The following is a 17,853-nucleotide window of genomic DNA, read 5'->3' on the forward strand; positions in this document are numbered from 1 at the left end:
GCCAAATTGATGATTATAGTAATAATTAATAATATAACTTAATAATATTGGTTAATTGAAGTTAATCAATATTCTTTGTGGTAAATTATCTCAAACTCATCAGTATATATGAAAATCATAGTGAATTGGGCAGGTATTAGGAACCTCATCTTCCTCTGCCTGTGAGACTTGAATTGAAATGTGTGATGTCACAATTGCATGTCAAAAGTGGTATCAAAGTTGATTGATGGTCAGTGCTGTTGAAGTCGCCCGACTAGGCTAAGTCGGTCAAACTTGCGAATCAATGAGTCAAAATCGTTCAAAACTTAGAATTAGTCGGTTAAGGTAAGTCAAAGTTAGCCAAAGTCAAAGGTGATCAGAGGCCACTAGTCAGTTATTTTAGCATTTTTGATTCCTTCTATTTGTTGTGCATCGCTTTTTGTAATTCATGCTTATTGAAGTAGTATTGCAATAACTTAGTTTTTAGTTTTCTGAAAAGGGCGGATATTTTTTGGTTCAAAACTTCGAATGTACGTACTCTAACCTAGCTAACCTAGTGACCCGGTGTATGCCCATAATCGTTTCTAAGCTCTTTCCCTCCCAACCTCAAAGGTTAAAAAATTTAGGTAATTACTTGGTGGCAATTTTGTAAAATTCACTAGGCGAGAGTAAATTGCCGTCTTTGTGGCGAGTAATTGGTCAAGTTGGAGAGTAATTCCATTATGTGATTCGATTAAACTTTTTTTTTTTTTTTTTTTTTTTTTTAACATTTAAGTATAAATAATAATTTCCAAAATTTATGCGTAAATATAGATGGTAATCTTATGGCTCTATTGAGTCGACTGCAATTGTTGATTTGATGGCGACTTGACTGATTCTTAGAGTCTAAATTAAATTCCAGGCAAGATTTAAAACCCATGGAAATTTGATTCTATCATTTTCATGGCGTCTATTATTATTATTATTATTATTATTATTATTTTTATAAAAAAAAAAAACCTTTTTCCTACTTAAAGGCCGGAGGTCCTCTCAGAAGCAATCTCTTTATCCGTCGAATAAAGAGAGGGATAAGTTTCTCTACTCTTGAGAGTGTTTCACTCTGGGTGAAAAATGACTTATCTTTATTCTCGGATAGGGGAAGAATTGTCTACATATTACCTCCCCATACACCACTCATGTGGTATTGGGTGTTGTTGTTGTTGTTGTTGTTGTATAGATGGTAATCTTATTTAAATTGAACTTCCTAAAGATAGAGAAGAAAAGTTATGGCTTAGGCTTTAAAATGCTATATGATAATGTTGATCAAATTGTATTGTTAGACTTTTTTTTTTTTTTTTTTTTTTTTTTGGATAAAATTAAGATGATAATCTTATTTTAATTGGACTTTCTGAATGATAGAAGAGAAAAATTATGGCCTAGGTTTTAAAGTTTTCATTTGGACTTTCAGATCTCTTATTTTAAGCTATATGAAAATGTTGATCAACGACATTGTCATTATTTTTCTTTCAACTTTTACCAACATTTACTACCATTGACTTGCTTTTTAGCCCGATTTAGGTTGAGTTCTCTCAAAACCTTAATACATTGGTTCACGATCTGATGGAGGTTTGCTTTCGTCCATTTACCATATTCATCTTCAACTTATATTTACCTAAATTATTTTTTTTAGAAATGTCACTATATTTACAATATCAATTTAATTATACATAATTGAATATATTTAAAATAATCTTTATGTAAAAACAAAGAAAAATGTGATTTCGATGTAAACATACATACTTATATAATATGTATGTTTACACTAGAATCGAATTTTTCTTTGTGTTCACATAAAGATTATGCAACCTTTCTTTTTATCATGGTTAATGGAAATTTAATTTAAACTATACAACTCCACAATGAAAATGATTTTATTCACACATGCAATTGGATCCAAATTATTATTATTATTATTTTTTTAATCATACATCATTGAATATTTTAAATATATTTAATTATGTATAATTAAAGGGTGATTCTCACACACAATTTTTTGATTCTCACACACCTATTTTAACCTTTTACTCTTCTAATAATACTCTATTGGTGTGTGAGGATCAAAAAAGTGTGTGTGAGAATTATCCCCATAATTAAATTTAATAGTGTAAATACCATCACTCTATTTTATATTAATATTATTATACAGTAACAATAATACTCCATTATATTTTATTCGAAAAAGGTACACAAATGATAAGGATTAACCTGAATCCAATAACAAAGTTCAGAAATGAAGGCAGCTCCCAACATAGTCAACGACCACCGCCTGATCGCCTTCACCACACCGGAAACTTACGCCGTCCGTCTATCACCACTCATCCACCGCAAAGGTTGGACCCCAATATGGTGCCCCAGCATCACAACCAAACCCACAACCATCACCAATTCCTCACTCCTTCATCACCTCTCACTTCTCAACCAATTCTCCGCCATCGCTTTCACTTCACGTTCAGGTATCTCCGCATTCTCCGACGCCTTATCCCACCTCAATTCTCCACCGTATGACCACCACAACGAACAACAACTCACCGTTTGTGCTCTGGGAAACGACTCTCTGTTAATCAACGACACTAATTTCGTTGACAAACTTTGCGCCAAAAATGACAAGGTTAAGATTCTGGTGCCGGAAGTTTCAACGCCGTCGGGGATGGTGGAGGCACTTGGATTGGGGTTTGGTCGGAAAGTGATGTGTCCGGTGCCGTTGGTGGTGGGGTTGGAAGAACCGGTGGTGGTTCCGAATTTTATAAGGGATTTGGGGTTGAATGGGTGGGTGGTGGTGAGGGTGGATGCGTATGAAACACGGTGGTTAGGGGAGGAGTGTGCAGCGGCGGTGGTGGGAGACGGTGGGTGTGCGGTGGATGCGGTGGTGTTTACTAGTACGGGTGAAGTGGAAGGGATGTTGAAGAGTTTGAAGGCGATGGGGTTGGATTGGGAGGATGTTGTGAAGAGGAATCCGGGGATGGTGGTGGCGGCGCATGGACCGGTGACGGCGGCCGGAGCTGAGAGTCTTGGGGTGGCTGTGGATGTGGTGGGTTCTAAGTTTGGTAGTTTTGAGGGTGTTGTTGATGCTCTTGCTCATTTTTGGGATCGTAATTAGTAACTAATCAAAGGTTAGTGTTTTCTAGTACTACTATTTTGTGTAATATTAGGCATAATATGATTATCTTGTACTAATGATGATGTAATGATAAAGCACAACTTAAACATGCGAGGTGCAGGTATAATAGAAATTAAAAAATTATGCGTTAAGATTTGAGAGTATTAAGATAAAGTTCATTTACCAATATACATGATGATACTTGTAATTATTGAAAACAGTTCTACAAGTATCTTTCGATCCTTTTAGACCATTCCCAATCCTCCTCCCTCCCTTAGCCCTCATGAGGGTTCCATTGGCTAGCCCTCATCTAGCCTTCGTGGTCTTCATGATATTCGCCCTGTTCTTCGTCCTATTTCAACACATTCCAGCGCGAAGCTTTGAATAAACATGCTCCACATTTTGCTTTAACATAAGTAAATTAATTTATTGGGTTAAGTTGTTTTGAAGAAATGTGTGATGATTGGGAGTGATTAGTCCAAAGTTAGTGCCAGTAAAGAAGTTATGATGTGGCACTGATATGACATTCTGGTGAAAAAGTATGTCATAGTTGTGAATGGTGTTGTAAGACCATTCCTAACCGTGGCGATGATATCACGGGCAGTTTAGCAAAAAAGTGTTAACTGACTGTAATTAGACGCTGCCATTTTTTAACCGTTGTGTTAGTTTTTTGTGTTAAATATTGAGTATGATGATGTGGTAACACTGATTGAAAATAGGGTGAAAAAAATTAATTAATAATAATAAATATATATTAATTAAATCAGAAAAAAATCTAATTGGACGAAACCAAAAGTGGAAAGTTTGATTTTGCTTCGAAAATCCAACTGACGGAACTGACTGACGCCCCATTGAGGTCCGTCAGTGTGATCTATGTATTGAAATCTATATTTTTTCCCAAAACCTTTTTAGCTAGGTAAGTTTCTAGTTACATAATGGAGCCCAAATCAGCCCAAATCACCAAGTGTGACTCAAACAACCCAAAGATGAGTTCTCGTTCTTCCATAGTAACAAATACATAACCTTGAGATGGTATAGATATGAATTAACTTGTAGTTTCCACTCAGAAACAAGAGTGAGCACAAAATTTGACAACAATTTCATAACCTTGCATATGAATCATTCATATCACATTTTCTATTGTTGAACCTTATCTTTAGCATGTGGTGTTAACATCAAAAGATTGGGACTGCCGGTACTATATGATGAAATGGATGCATCAATTAAACCGTTTGAGCAACACGAGATTGACACGAAAGTAAGTGATTCGAAAATATATTTGTATTTGTATGTTGCACTGAATCTTTATTTATTGACTAATATTTTTGATCAATCCTAGATTAGAGGTTAATCTAATTAAAGAATTGAGTGCAATGTGTGGTGGAACATGGTGTTGATAATATTTATGGGACCTTATGATCGTCTTTCACTTAGCATCAAGTGATCAATCATCATGTCCCGGTCTTGATCTAATTACCTTAGCCAAGTTATGATAACTCCTCGGGCAAAGTCACGAGTGAATCACAAAGGCCAGAGCAATTGCACAAAATCAACAACCTAACATGAGAAGCCAAGCTCTAATAGATTTGGAATCTTCGCGGATTCAATGTTTCCGCACACTTTATTAATCCGCAGTGTTTCTGCGGGACACTTTCACAATCTTGACTTTATGCGGGCTTCCGCAATGACTTAAAATATTTTGCGCAGTTCTTGTTTACTCGCGCATCTTTGATTGTACTTGTTTTGGCTTTGCCTTTTGCACTTAAAATATTCATATACATGCCTATGTAGATGATCAATTTTCTTATTGTCTTCTATATAGATTCCTTGGAACAGTGTGCTCCATTTAAAGAGGATGAATTGGATAGCGTAGTTTGGCTTTTGGATATCTGAATTTGTCTGTCAAATCGTTTCTAAACTAAAAGTGTGATTGATATTCATGTTAATAAACCTATAATAGACATTTGATTAATGTTTGTACAAAATCATTAGTCTTGATTAGAAACCTATAATAGTCTTCATAAAGTTAGTTAAATATTGTATCATTAGTCTTTATAATCGTTATTAGTTCACAGTAATTCAACTATGAACACCAGACTCTTAATTTCACACAAACAATAGGAATTAAAGTGCAGAAAATTAAGAGAACACGAATTAGAAGAAAACCAATAATATATTAAGCACAATCGTGTTTTTGATATACATATAAAAACTGCAAACATAAACGTGTATTTATACAAGAAGAACCAAATCTTCCAGATTTGGTTTCTTAACAAACTACTCTACAAAATAGGAAAAGATATACAAGGATCAAAGCTAAACTTAAGGAGATTAATTCTGGAAGATAAACACAAAAACGCATCATCATATATCTTCTAAATATAAAAGAGATCTTCCAGAATCTTCAAATGGCTTTATCAACAAGAAATCATTCGGCAGTTGACTTTTGAAAACTTCAGACTCTAACATCATCTGCTCCTCAGACTCTAACATCATCAGACTCTAAAATCTGCAAAATACTTTGACTCATCAGATTAACTTTCCCAACAATCTCCCCCTATCTGATGATGTCAAAACAATTCAAGCTACTAACCCATCAACTTCTTGACCTCTCTTTCAATCAGCTTGCACTTATGCTTCATGTGTGAGATCTTCTTCATCATACTGATCTTGCTGTACAAGTGCATCAACAACTTTCTTCGAAAAGGTAAGGTCTGCAGAGATTCACACCTTGTCATCAAACTTAATAGCAGCTCAATATTAGCATCCTCAAACTGATCCACTCTAATCAACATTCTCCTTCCATTAGAAGTTTTAACCAGCAATGCATCCAAATACTCAACATAAAAATCATCTATAAACTCCATATGTTCAGGAACAGCATATGTATCAACTATCCTCTTGACCCTTCTTTCTTTCTTTCTCAAATTAAAGGCTTCACAGAAAACTTCATAATCCTTCAAACTAATAAACCCTTCTTCAAACACCAGATGCACAAACATAAAAATCCTCTTAAACACCTCACTTAAAATCACCCTGTCACCTTCACAACCTCTCAAACCAAATGCAATTCCTCTCCATTCACAAAATCCTAACCTCAATATTTGATTCAACTTCACCCTTAATCTTTTATCAGAAGCATGAGATAAAGTCAGAAACAAACACACTCCATCATACTCAGTCCTATCAATTTCAACCTTCAACACTTCTCCTTCATACCTTCTAAATCTAAACCTTTTATTCAACTTAGCTCTCAGATCATTCAAGACCGCAGGATTTTCAGAAATATCACCAGCAGATTCTGCAATCATCTCACCAACAGCTGCAACATTTTTACCCTTATCCTTAACACCACCAGCAACAATTTCATCACCAACAGTAACATTCTCAACCACATTTTCTGAAACCACAACCTCATCAACAACAATGTGCTCCCCCTCAATTTGATTCTCCCCCTCAACAGCAGCTCTCTTATTCTTATCACCAGCAACCTCTGCATCATCAACTCTCTTTCTTTTCTCCCCCTTTTTGACATCATCCACCTGAAGAGAAGATATGATTTCCCAGATTTCAACTTGTTGATTTTTTAAAGTAACCAAATCAGAAGCAAACCCTGTAAAACAACTTTCTACCCCATCAACTTTCTTTTCCAATACATCCAACCTGTCATTAAACATCACCACAGAATTTGAATTACCAGCACCACCCTGCAACTCCCCAACCAACCTCCTCACCTCCATCAACTCTGATTTTGAAACAAAATTATTATTAAAGTTTTTAGAAAGATCAGACTGCACAACAGATAGTTTGTCATCAAACTTCTTAGTCAAATTAGTCAAAGCCTTATTCAAGCCAACCAATTCAACTGGTGCCCCAGTCTGACCTGCAGTGTCAATAGATGTGGGTATGGTTGGTATATCCTCATGACTTTCCTGTTGTGAAGAAAAGCAATCCTTGGATAAAGAAGGTGTTGAGGCCTGTACCACACCCTGTGACATGAGTGTGGCATTGGCAGCCTGTGCAAGAGTGTGTAAGGATGACATGCTCTGGAAAGGTAGTGACAGACTTAAGTCTGAGGTAGAAGTAGGTTTGGCCATTTCAGTAGGTTGTTGAATTTGGTTTGATGAGTCCAGGATTGGGACCTCTGTTTGTAAGTTAACTGAGGGGGTTGCATCAGTAACTGTAATGTGGGTATCCAAGTTAATTAACCTATCAGGTTTGGTTAAGGTCAAAGCACTGCTTGCAACAACCTCTAGCAGAGGTGAAGAAACAGTACTAGCACCATCTTGCCTAGTGAATTGTAATGGTGAATTCACAGGTGCTGAATCATCTAAGGGTTCAAGTATGGTGGTATTCTCTGTATGAACTGGTGAGTTCATAAGGTTGTTTGATGAAGATATTTGCTCAGTAGCAGTGGGTGAAGATGGGTTAGATTGAAGTGGTGTTTCTTCAACCATATCTTCAGCCTGCTCTGTTTGATTGACAATATGGGGTGGAGTAATTGGGGGGGTAGAAACTGAATGTTCAGATTCTGTTGAATGTTGTTGACCATTGTTGTGACCTTCTTCAGATTCTGATTGCTCAGATCCTGAAGAAGATGCCCCTTCAGATTCTGATTGCTCAGGATCTGCAGGTTGGTCTGCACGGCCCAAATTGACCCAATGCATCATAGCAGCTGTAAGAGGGACTTCTTGACCATCATCAATGTGCCTATGAAACATTTTGACACTGCATTCAGGTAAATACCTGTACTCATAGACATTAAAAGTTTGCAAACCATTGTACAAAATTGGTGTCATTGCTTGTTCAAACATTAGACTCATAAATCTTATGAATGGCACATTGTGATCTCTTAAAGGTTTTTCAGTAAGCACTAAGAGTTCATTAAAATACAGACGTGCAAAGTCTATATTTCTCCCTGTTACCATGGCATCAAAAATATGAGCCTCAAAATCATTTATTTCAGTTAGACTCCCACATTTAAAACTCAAACTTCTGATTATATTTGACAATAGAAACATCCACCTTGGACTGAACATACTGATTTTGACACTAGAATTGGTTAAGGGCTGACCAACTAGGTTAAAACAATTTCGTACAGCAGATTTTGCTGCTGTTCGAACAAAATTCTCATTAAAAGGAAGGTTTAAAGCAGCCCTTAAATGATTTTCAGTAATTGTTAAGGTGTTGTTACCATTCCTGTAAGTACCAGTAATTGACCTTGCTTCTCTGTTCCCATTACAAGTGTACCAGAACTCAGCCAGCATCTCAGGATACATCACCGTTGTCTTAAAGAAGGCATCCTTCAAAGGATGATTCCTCATAAACAGCATCAATTCCTCATATCCCTCATTAGCAAACCCTTCTGGAATTCTACCACAAGCTACCCTATTGTTCACCGATACCTGTACCTCCTTATTACCTCTAAAATCCTTTGCTCGATGCATCCTTTCAGTTGGTTCCAGAACAAAAGGGATGAATTTCATGTTCGCCATTGTAATCGCAAGAGAATTTCGAAAAACAGATGAGGGTTTTGAGATGATCGACTGATTTGAAAAAAAAAAAATTTAAAATTTAAACCCTATTAAATAATTCTGACACCGCCAAAAATTTTACCATTTACCTCCTCAAAAAGTTACAGTTTTGACCCTTTTATTATAAGAAATAGAATAAAGAAAAATAAACTTACCTAAAACAGAACAAGAAAAAAAAACTTTATTTGACTCAAGATAGAAAATAATTTACACAAAATTACATCAAAAATACACCAGAGTCACACCATCTCAGACTCTGAAATAGCATTACCTCATCCAGACTCATTAAAACATCAGACTCCGGAAGAGTCATCACTAGACAACATTTCACTAGATGGATTTAACATTCCAAGTTGTCCAAGAAGATAAAAATGCCTTTCTTCATTAAGTGCCTTAGTAAAAATATCTGCCAATTGATCCTTTGTACCAATATGCTTCAAATACACTTTGCCCTTTTCAACACAATCCCTTATAAAATGATGTCTGATTTCAATGTGCTTTGTTCTTGAGTGAAACACTGGATTCTCAGTAATAGCAATTGCACTCTCATTGTCACACATGATTGGAGTGTTGGACAATGTCAACCCAAAATCCAAAAGTTGATGTTGCATCCAAAGTAATTGAGCACAGCAGCTTCCTGCAGCAACATATTCAGCTTCTGCTGTAGAAGTAGCAACAGAGTTTTGCTTCTTACTAGACCAGCTAACCAGTTTTCCACCTAACAATTGACATCCACCAGAAGTGCTTTTCCTGTCTAACTTGCAACCTGCATAGTCTGCATCTGTGTAACCAATTAGATCAAACCCTGAGTCTTTGGGATACCAAAGACCCAGGTTAGGGGTACCTTTTAAGTACCTAAAAATCCTTTTCACAGCTTTGTAATGAGACTCCTTAGGGTCAGATTGGTAACGTGCACAAAGACATGTAGCAAACATTATATCAGGTCTACTTGCAGTTAAGTATAACAAAGATCCAATCAAACCTCTATAGGTTGATTGACAAGTGGGTTTACCAGACTCATCCTTATCAAGTTTTTCAGAAATGCTCATTGGTGTTCTTATAGAAGAACAATTTTTGAAACCATATTTGTCTAACATGTTAGCAATATAGTTACTCTGGTTTATAAAAATACCCTCAGAACTTTGTTTTATTTGCAACCCAAGAAAATAGTTTAATGTACACAAATTACTCATTCTATACTCTTTTGACATAATATCAGAAAACCATTTTCCCAAGTTAGGATTAGTAGACCCAAATATAATGTCATCTACATAAATTTGAACAAGTAGCACATCACCTTTGTCCTTTTTGACAAACAAAGTCTTGTCAATAGCTCCTCTGGAAAAATTATTTTCTAGAAGAAATGTTGACAAGGTATCATACCAGGCTCTTGGAGCTTGCTTCAGACCATACAATGCCTTTTTCAATTTGTAAACATGTTTTGGAAATTTCTTACTTACATAACCAGGAGGTTGTTTCACATACACCTCTTCTTGCAAAACTCCATTCAAGAAAGCACTCTTCACATCCATTTGAGATACCTTAAACCCTTTGTGAGCAGCATGAGACAAAAACAATCTGATAGCTTCAATTCTAGCCACAGGAGCAAAAGTCTCATCATAATCTATCCCTTCTTCTTGCCTGTACCCTTGAGCAACCAACCTTGCCTTATTTCTGATAACAATACCATCTTTATCCACCTTGTTCCTGAATACCCATTTTGTGCCAATGATAGTTTTATCATCAGGCTTTGGAACCAATTCCCATACTTCATTCCTTTCAAACTCTGTAAGTTCTTCAGTCATAGCCTCATTCCAGTCATCATCACCTAGTGCCTCATCAATCTTCTTAGGCTCAATAAGTGAAAGAAAACTTGAAAACAAACAGAAATTAGCTATGGCAGATTCAGACACAGCAGCCTGATTAGAAGAACTAGTCTTGGGTAACCCTGTAGTATCCACAACATAATCATCAAGATGCTTTGGATGAACTATGCTTCTTGAAGATCTTCTGATAGGTACAATGGGATCTGAGGTGGTATCTGATGATTGGCCACACTCTTGATTAACAACAATCTCTTCTTCTTGTGTAGATTCTTCTGTATGAACACCTTCAGCAATAATATTTTTAGAGTCTGACCACTGTTCATCAGACTCAGACTCTGAATCCAGAGTCTGAACAATGTTCTCTGAAATTAACTTAGACATTTCTTCAAGTGCAGAATTCTCAGAATTGGATGATTGATCCATTTCTAAGGAGCTTTCATCAAAAGAAACATTGATAGATTCTTCAATCTTCATTCTCCTCTGATTGTAAACTCTATAAGCTTTAGATACAGAAGAATATCCCATAAAAATACCTTCATCAGACTTTGGCTTCATCTTATCAAGCTGATCTCTTTGATTTAAAATGTAGCACTTACACCCAAAAACTTGAAAATAATGAATAGTAGGCACCTTTTTGTGATATAACTCATAAGGAGTTTTACCATGTTTCTTCACAATCAGTGACCTATTTTGAGTGTAACATGCTGTGTTTACAGCTTCAGCCCAGAACCTTAAAGCTACATTCGATTGACATAGCATAGTTCTAGCTGCTTCAATAAGGGTTCTGTTTCTTCTTTCAGCAACTCCATTCTGTTGAGGAGTTCTTACAGCAGAGAAGTTTTGACCAATTCCAGATTCTTCACAAAAATCAATTAAAGTAACATTTTTGAACTCAGTACCATGATCACTTCTTAACTGTTTAACAAGAATACCCTTTTGAACCTGCTCTCTTTTGATCAACCTGATGATTTCTTCAGGAGCATCACTCTTTGCAGCCAAGAAAATAACCCAAGTAAATCTGGAATACTCATCAACAATCACAAGAGTATACCTTTTTCCACCCAAACTACTAGTATTCATTGGACCAAACAGATCCATATGAAGCATGTGAAGTGGATCACAAATGGTAGCCAGGGTTTTTGAAGGAAACTTGGTTTTGGTTTGTTTACCCATAATACAAGCAGAACATGGCTTATCTTTCTTAAAGGGTTGCTGTGGAAGACCTCTCACCAATTTCTTCTTAGACAGCTCATTTATATTCTTAAAATTAAGATGAGAAAGTCTTTTATGCCACAGCCAATTTAGCTCATTTACAGTCTGAGAATACAAACATGTCTCAATACCAGAATTAACAGAATTCAGATCCAATACATACACATTCTGATGTCTCCAGGCCACAAGTGTTGGCCTACCTTTTGGATCATAAATAATACCAGCTTTCTTTCTGATTCTTATTTCACAGTCTTCATCAGCAATTTGACTAACACTTAGCAGATTATGCATCAACCCTTCAACTAAGGCAACTTTCATCAAAGTAACACTACCAGCTTTCACAGTACCATAACCAACTGTCTTTGCAACAGAATTATCACCATATCTCACAGGAGGACCCTTCTCTTCTACAAACTCTACAAGATGTTCTTTGCATCCAGTCATATGTCTTGAGCAGCCACTATCCAGATACCACTTACTACCCTGCTACACAAGACACAAACAACTACACAATTAATTCTTGGAGGGAACCCACTTTTCAGTGGGTTCAATAGGAGAATCTTTTACTCTCCATACAAAAGCTTTGTTACCAATCCAGATCAACTTGTCTTTAACAGATTTCAAAACACTTTCACTTTCACAGACTTTGGGTTTCCAACACTTTTCAATTCTCTTTGGAAGACAACATGTACTCTTAACAGGAGATTTCTCTTTACTTTTGATTACATTATTAAGTTTTGAAATTTCCTTTTTAAGTTTTCGAATAGTCTTAGTCTGTTTGGACTTTGACTTTCTTTTTGACCTTTTAGAATCTGGACTGGTACTAGTAACAGAAGATAAATCAGATATGTCCTTGCAACTTGACTCATGGGTGATAGACTCCTGGTCAGAACATTCACTTTTAATTTTCAAATCTAAACTGTTAGAGTCTGAAGATTTCTCAAGTTCAGACTCTGATTGACTTTTACTTTCTGACCAGTTAGAGTCTGATGGTAACAAAATTTCAGACTCTAAAGGATCTCTGCTCTCAAGTACAATGATGTCTAAAGGCTCAACAGGATCTAATGATTTTACAAAAGCATTTGTCAAAATCTTTTTATCACCATCAAACTTTACAAAAGTATCTGGTAAAATATCAGGTTTAAATCTATTAGGATCAGCTTCCACATTATTGTCTAATATGTAGTTTTCACCTAATATAGCCTTAACATCATCTGGAATTTGTTTGGCAATAGCATCAGAATTCTTTTTAGAAGATACACACCAAGATCTACAAATTGACTCATAATGTTTTGACCTTTTAATTGATCTTCCTAATTCTGTATTTAATCTTTTAGTTTCTTCAGCATATGCCATTTTATAAGTGTCTAATTCAGCCTCACACGATTTTAATCCTTTAATTTCAGCATCTTTTTCCATAATTGACTGTTTAAGATCAAAGATTTGTGTTCTTAACCTATCAATGTCTTCTAAACACCACTTAAAGTCAAGCAACAAGTACTGAAACATTCTCACTTTTTCACTATCAGAATAGTTCACAAAGTTTTGTACCTTATAGGCAGAAATTTTATTACAAGAACTATCCATATCCATCTTCTCAATAGCCTTCAGATCCTCTTCAAAATTACTGGATCCACCAACCATTTCAGTTAAAGCCATAAAACACTTGTCTTCCTCATCATCTGATGATGAATCTTCATCCTCCCATGTTTCAGTATACAAAGCCTTCTCCTGTTCTTTACCCTTTGCCTTCTCAGCTTCATTCTTTAATTTCTTGTACTTCAACTTGTACTTTCTTGCTTTGTCAACAGACTTGTAGGAATCTGAACCTCCTTCAACCTTAGACCAGCAATCAGCAGCTATATGCCCTATCTTACCACACTTGAAACACTTAGCTTTCTTTGGATCAAATGAACTCTTACCTTTACCCTTCTTAAAACCAAACTTTCTTTGCTCAACTCTCTGAGCCAAAAGAGCTATCTGGGCCTCCAGATCATCATCTTCCTCATCTTCTTCAGATTCACTATCATCAGAAGTTTCATCATCCTCAGATTCAACCTTACTAGAGTAACTGGAGAACAACTGTTTGTTCTTCTTTGTAGTAGCCACCAAAGCTGCCTCTGGATCTTTAGCAACCTTCTTAACATTGATCTTGTTCTTCAACTGTGTTTCTTCAAAATTTGATAGAATACCAAACAACTCACTTAGCTCATACCCTTCAATCTTCTCACTTATTACCATAGAAGTAATAACCGATTCAAAGTTTGAAGGTAGTAATTCAATGAACTTTTGACACAAAACTTGTTGTGTCTTTTCTATACCAACACTTTCAAGATCATTTATCAAAACCTGAAACCTTGAGTGGAGATCACTTAAGGATTCTTTAGGCTCAGCAGCAAAGTTTTCATAGCATCTGATCAGATTCTTTCTCTTTTGAGTCTTAACAGCTGTGACTCCTTCATAATCATTAAGTAAAAGATCCCACATAGCTTTAGCAGTCTTGGCATGACTAATTTTCCTGAGAATAGGAACAGTGACAGCATTACCAATAATACTTCTTATTTTGCTGTCAAGCTTAAACTTTATAGCTTCTGCTTCTGTCCATCTTTCTCTTGGAGTTGAACGAAAATAAGCAGGTTGTGCAGCAACAGTATCTGATCCAGGAACAGCATCGACCATTTGACCTGGTGTAATGGGTCCTGTGGTAAGGACAGTTTCTGCATCTTCATGAACAGATCCAAGAAACCATAGAACTTTTAGCTTCCATGTTGCAAAGTCTGTGCCATCAAAAATCGGCACACCTTTTCCAGCCATGACTGGAGTAACAATTGTACTGGTAGACATCTTGATTTCTTCAAAGATGAAAAATAGATCGTTTTAAAGATTACCTTTGACGGATTTACACCTTACCCGCTCTGATACCAGTTATTAGTTCACAGTAATTCAACTATGAACACCAGACTCTTAATTTCACACAAACAATAGGAATTAAAGTGCAGAAAATTAAGAGAACACGAATTAGAAGAAAACCAATAATATATTAAGCACAATCGTGTTTTTGATATACATATAAAAACTGCAAACATAAACGTGTATTTATACAAGAAGAACCAAATCTTCCAGATTTGGTTTCTTAACAAACTACTCTACAAAATAGGAAAAGATATACAAGGATCAAAGCTAAACTTAAGGAGATTAATTCTGGAAGATAAACACAAAAACGCATCATCATATATCTTCTAAATATAAAAGAGATCTTCCAGAATCTTCAAATGGCTTTATCAACAAGAAATCATTCGGCAGTTGACTTTTGAAAACTTCAGACTCTAACATCATCTGCTCCTCAGACTCTAACATCATCAGACTCTAAAATCTGCAAAATACTTTGACTCATCAGATTAACTTTCCCAACAATAATCATCTTCAAATAAACATCCCTTGCAGAGTCCTACAAATCCTACATCATTTTTAACTCATACTTGTAAGGTTAGCATAATGAGAGACTAACATTCAAAAATAACACAATCCACTCAAGTAACCAAAATTCCACGTATTTTTCTTCAGACCAACTTCTCCAACTGTTGTATCAACATCTCATGGAATACATATTAACTAATTTGTAATCATAATTCATAAAAAATAATAGTTCTACAAAATTTCGGTTTAAGTTTGCCAATAACTAATTTTCCAGAGACGAGTTGTATTAGCACAGCCAACCAGGTCGCCTTGTTTGACATCCTACAGTCTTACAAATCCTTCGTTTCAATTTGTCGAAGATGAGTTGAATTCCTCCGCAGCCGTCGTGTTCGAAACTCAGATCAAATCTGAAAGATGGTGGCAGATCGATGGTGGAGGATTACACAAAGTGGTTAACAACTTTTGATGAACCATTCATGGGGCCAAAACATCAACATAATCCGAAATCATTGATGAACCGAGAATGAAGATGAAGATGAACACCATAATTAAAAATTATGATCTATAATGATACGCATACCCGATCAGCTCGTATAGCGTATCAAACAGCATCGCCACTAGAAATTACCAGAGCGCGCCAAGGCCTGAAAGGCTATGCTTATTGCATCGCGCTATCCCTGTAAGCGCGCATAGGCAGCGGCCACATGACGGGCGATGTTGTGGCCTGAAGGGCTATGCTTATTGCATCGCGCTATCCCTATAAGCGCGCATAGGCAGCGACCATATGACGGGCGATGCTGTGGCTGGCAGAGGACACCTGGCAGACAAGAGTCAGAGCCGACAAGAACACTTTTTACTTTTGTCGGACCAGCTCGCCTGAGAACGTACTATTTGCAGGCCACGATATATTTAGCCTCATTACGTGGCAATAGAAGACAAGAAAGGTTATCCTATAAATACAAGACTTCGTTCACAGAACAAGGGATCTGGACTCTCCACCTTCACACACACATATATTCTAAGAACAGTAGCGCATAACGCAAATATATCCGCGCTACCGGATTCATAGCATCGCACTAGACATTCTTGATATACAGGTAACGTTCCATGAACAGAAACCCTATATTATAGCGCGAGCCATCTATGACCGGACTACCAGCTGATGGTGGGTCTGACGTTTGACCACCCCTGTTGAGATCATCATCTCGCAAGGGGTTATTCACGGTACTCCGGACCGGAGAGTTAAAATCAATTGACCCTTAAATCCCCCCTTATTGATGTCAAGCATGGACCGAACCCGACCCGATTATTCTATGCTTGATCATTTGGCGCCATCCGTGGGACAATCAAGTTAAAAGATTTTGATTTGATCTTTTTTCTGTATATCCACTAACAACCTGCTTGTTTCCTCTTGATATACAGTGACAGGTATTGAGATGGCCAGCAAGCAGGAAGTACCAAAGACCGCTCAAGCACGAGCTACATCACCTACGGGACCTAAACCCGTCGCCAAGGGGTCGGCAGGAACTTTTGACAACGCGCCGCCAAGGGGTGCACAGATGCCTCCCCCTAGCGCACCGGCGTCGTCCTTTAAAACTCCAGAAGCAATTAGGCCGATACCATGGGCCTCAAACACTGCGAGCACGGGATTCGTGCCCGTCTATCCAACTACCGAATCTGCGCGCAACAGCCCTAGCCATACCAACAGCCCTGCTGGCTCACAGGGCGCGCGACCTTCACCGTCACCTAGAAGGGATGCCTCCCCGACTACACCCGGGTCTAGCGCAGCCACCTTCGCGCAGGGCACTTCGTCTGTAGGAAGGGGGATACCCGCAGAATCATCGGCCAGGACACGCGAGCAACGCGCCCAAAGTCAAGCCAATTTGATTCATGCTTTGATGAATGCTGCGCCGGATGATATGGCGCATGAGTTTGAGCATCCGGGAAAGGCTGAGCTCATGATTAAAAACCTATACGCGCGGATGAAGGGAGTGCCTGTTAAACCCTCATTTGAAACAACGTCTACTAGAGAAAAATTCTCGGCCCACATACTAAACTATGTTTCTACAGCGCTGCCTGTGATACCGCTAACCTTGGGATACTATGATGGATTCTCAGACCCTGATGACTTCTTGCAAAAGTATGAAGGTATAGCGCGAAATCAGCGCTGGGCTGACGAGACCAAATACATGGAGTTCCCGCCGTTACTAGAGGGCGTGGCTCGATAATGGTTCAACAACATACCAACGCCAGTTATAAGCTGTTATGATGATATGCGGACGCGTTTCTTGCTTAACTTTCACAACATGCGCGCGACTCGAAGGACGCATGTTGAATGTCATGACATCAAACATGAGAGAGGGGAGTCTTTAGGGCACTTTATCGACAGGTATTGTCAAGAGGTAGCTAGAATTCCCAACTGTGCAGAATCACTAAAGGTGTCCGGTTTCATACATGGGATCTGTCGGGAACGTCACCTGACGTTGTGGCAAAGGTTGAGGAAGCGCCCTCCAGAAACATTGGCGGAAGCGCTAAGGGAAGCGCACGAGCACATGCGCGCCGAGGAAGACACCACAAGGTACTCGAGTTACAGGGGGTCAGTCAACGGTCGGCGCGACGGCTATGATTCGCCCAGAGGTGGACGCCCGTCAGGTGGTTTCGGGAGAAGCCAACACGACTCTAGCCTCTACCGCCACCACAGCAACAATCACCACAATGATAGGAAACACCAGCGGAATCACCAAGGTAA

At 37.8% G+C, this 17,853-nt stretch overlaps 1 protein-coding gene across 4 annotated transcripts; it reads left to right on the forward strand.

The window, feature by feature from the left end:
- The first annotated feature begins 2,216 nt into the window (after positions 1–2,216).
- LOC139866396 (uncharacterized) lies at positions 2,217–4,988 on the forward strand. Of its 4 annotated transcripts, none has more exons than XM_071854627.1 (3): positions 2,217–3,128; positions 4,276–4,373; positions 4,455–4,988. In XM_071854627.1, exon 1 carries the CDS (start codon positions 2,249–2,251, stop codon positions 3,113–3,115), a length of 867 nt encoding a protein of 288 aa, XP_071710728.1. In that variant the 5' UTR covers positions 2,217–2,248; the 3' UTR covers positions 3,116–3,128; positions 4,276–4,373; positions 4,455–4,988. The 4 variants fall into 4 exon arrangements, with proteins under 4 accessions (XP_071710728.1, XP_071710729.1, XP_071710730.1 ...); XM_071854628.1 differs by having other exon boundaries at positions 4,460–4,988; XM_071854629.1 differs by having other exon boundaries at positions 4,298–4,373.
- Positions 4,989–17,853: the final 12,865 nt, after the last annotated feature.

Source organism: Rutidosis leptorrhynchoides, chromosome 9 (genome assembly GCF_046630445.1).
Source record: "Rutidosis leptorrhynchoides isolate AG116_Rl617_1_P2 chromosome 9, CSIRO_AGI_Rlap_v1, whole genome shotgun sequence".
In the NCBI taxonomy this organism is placed as follows: domain Eukaryota; kingdom Viridiplantae; phylum Streptophyta; class Magnoliopsida; order Asterales; family Asteraceae; genus Rutidosis; species Rutidosis leptorrhynchoides.

Coding starts and splice junctions, on each gene's coding strand:
- LOC139866396 (XM_071854626.1), top strand. CDS start 2,249: ATGAAGGCAGCTCCCAACATAGTCAACGACCACCGCCTGATCGCCTTC.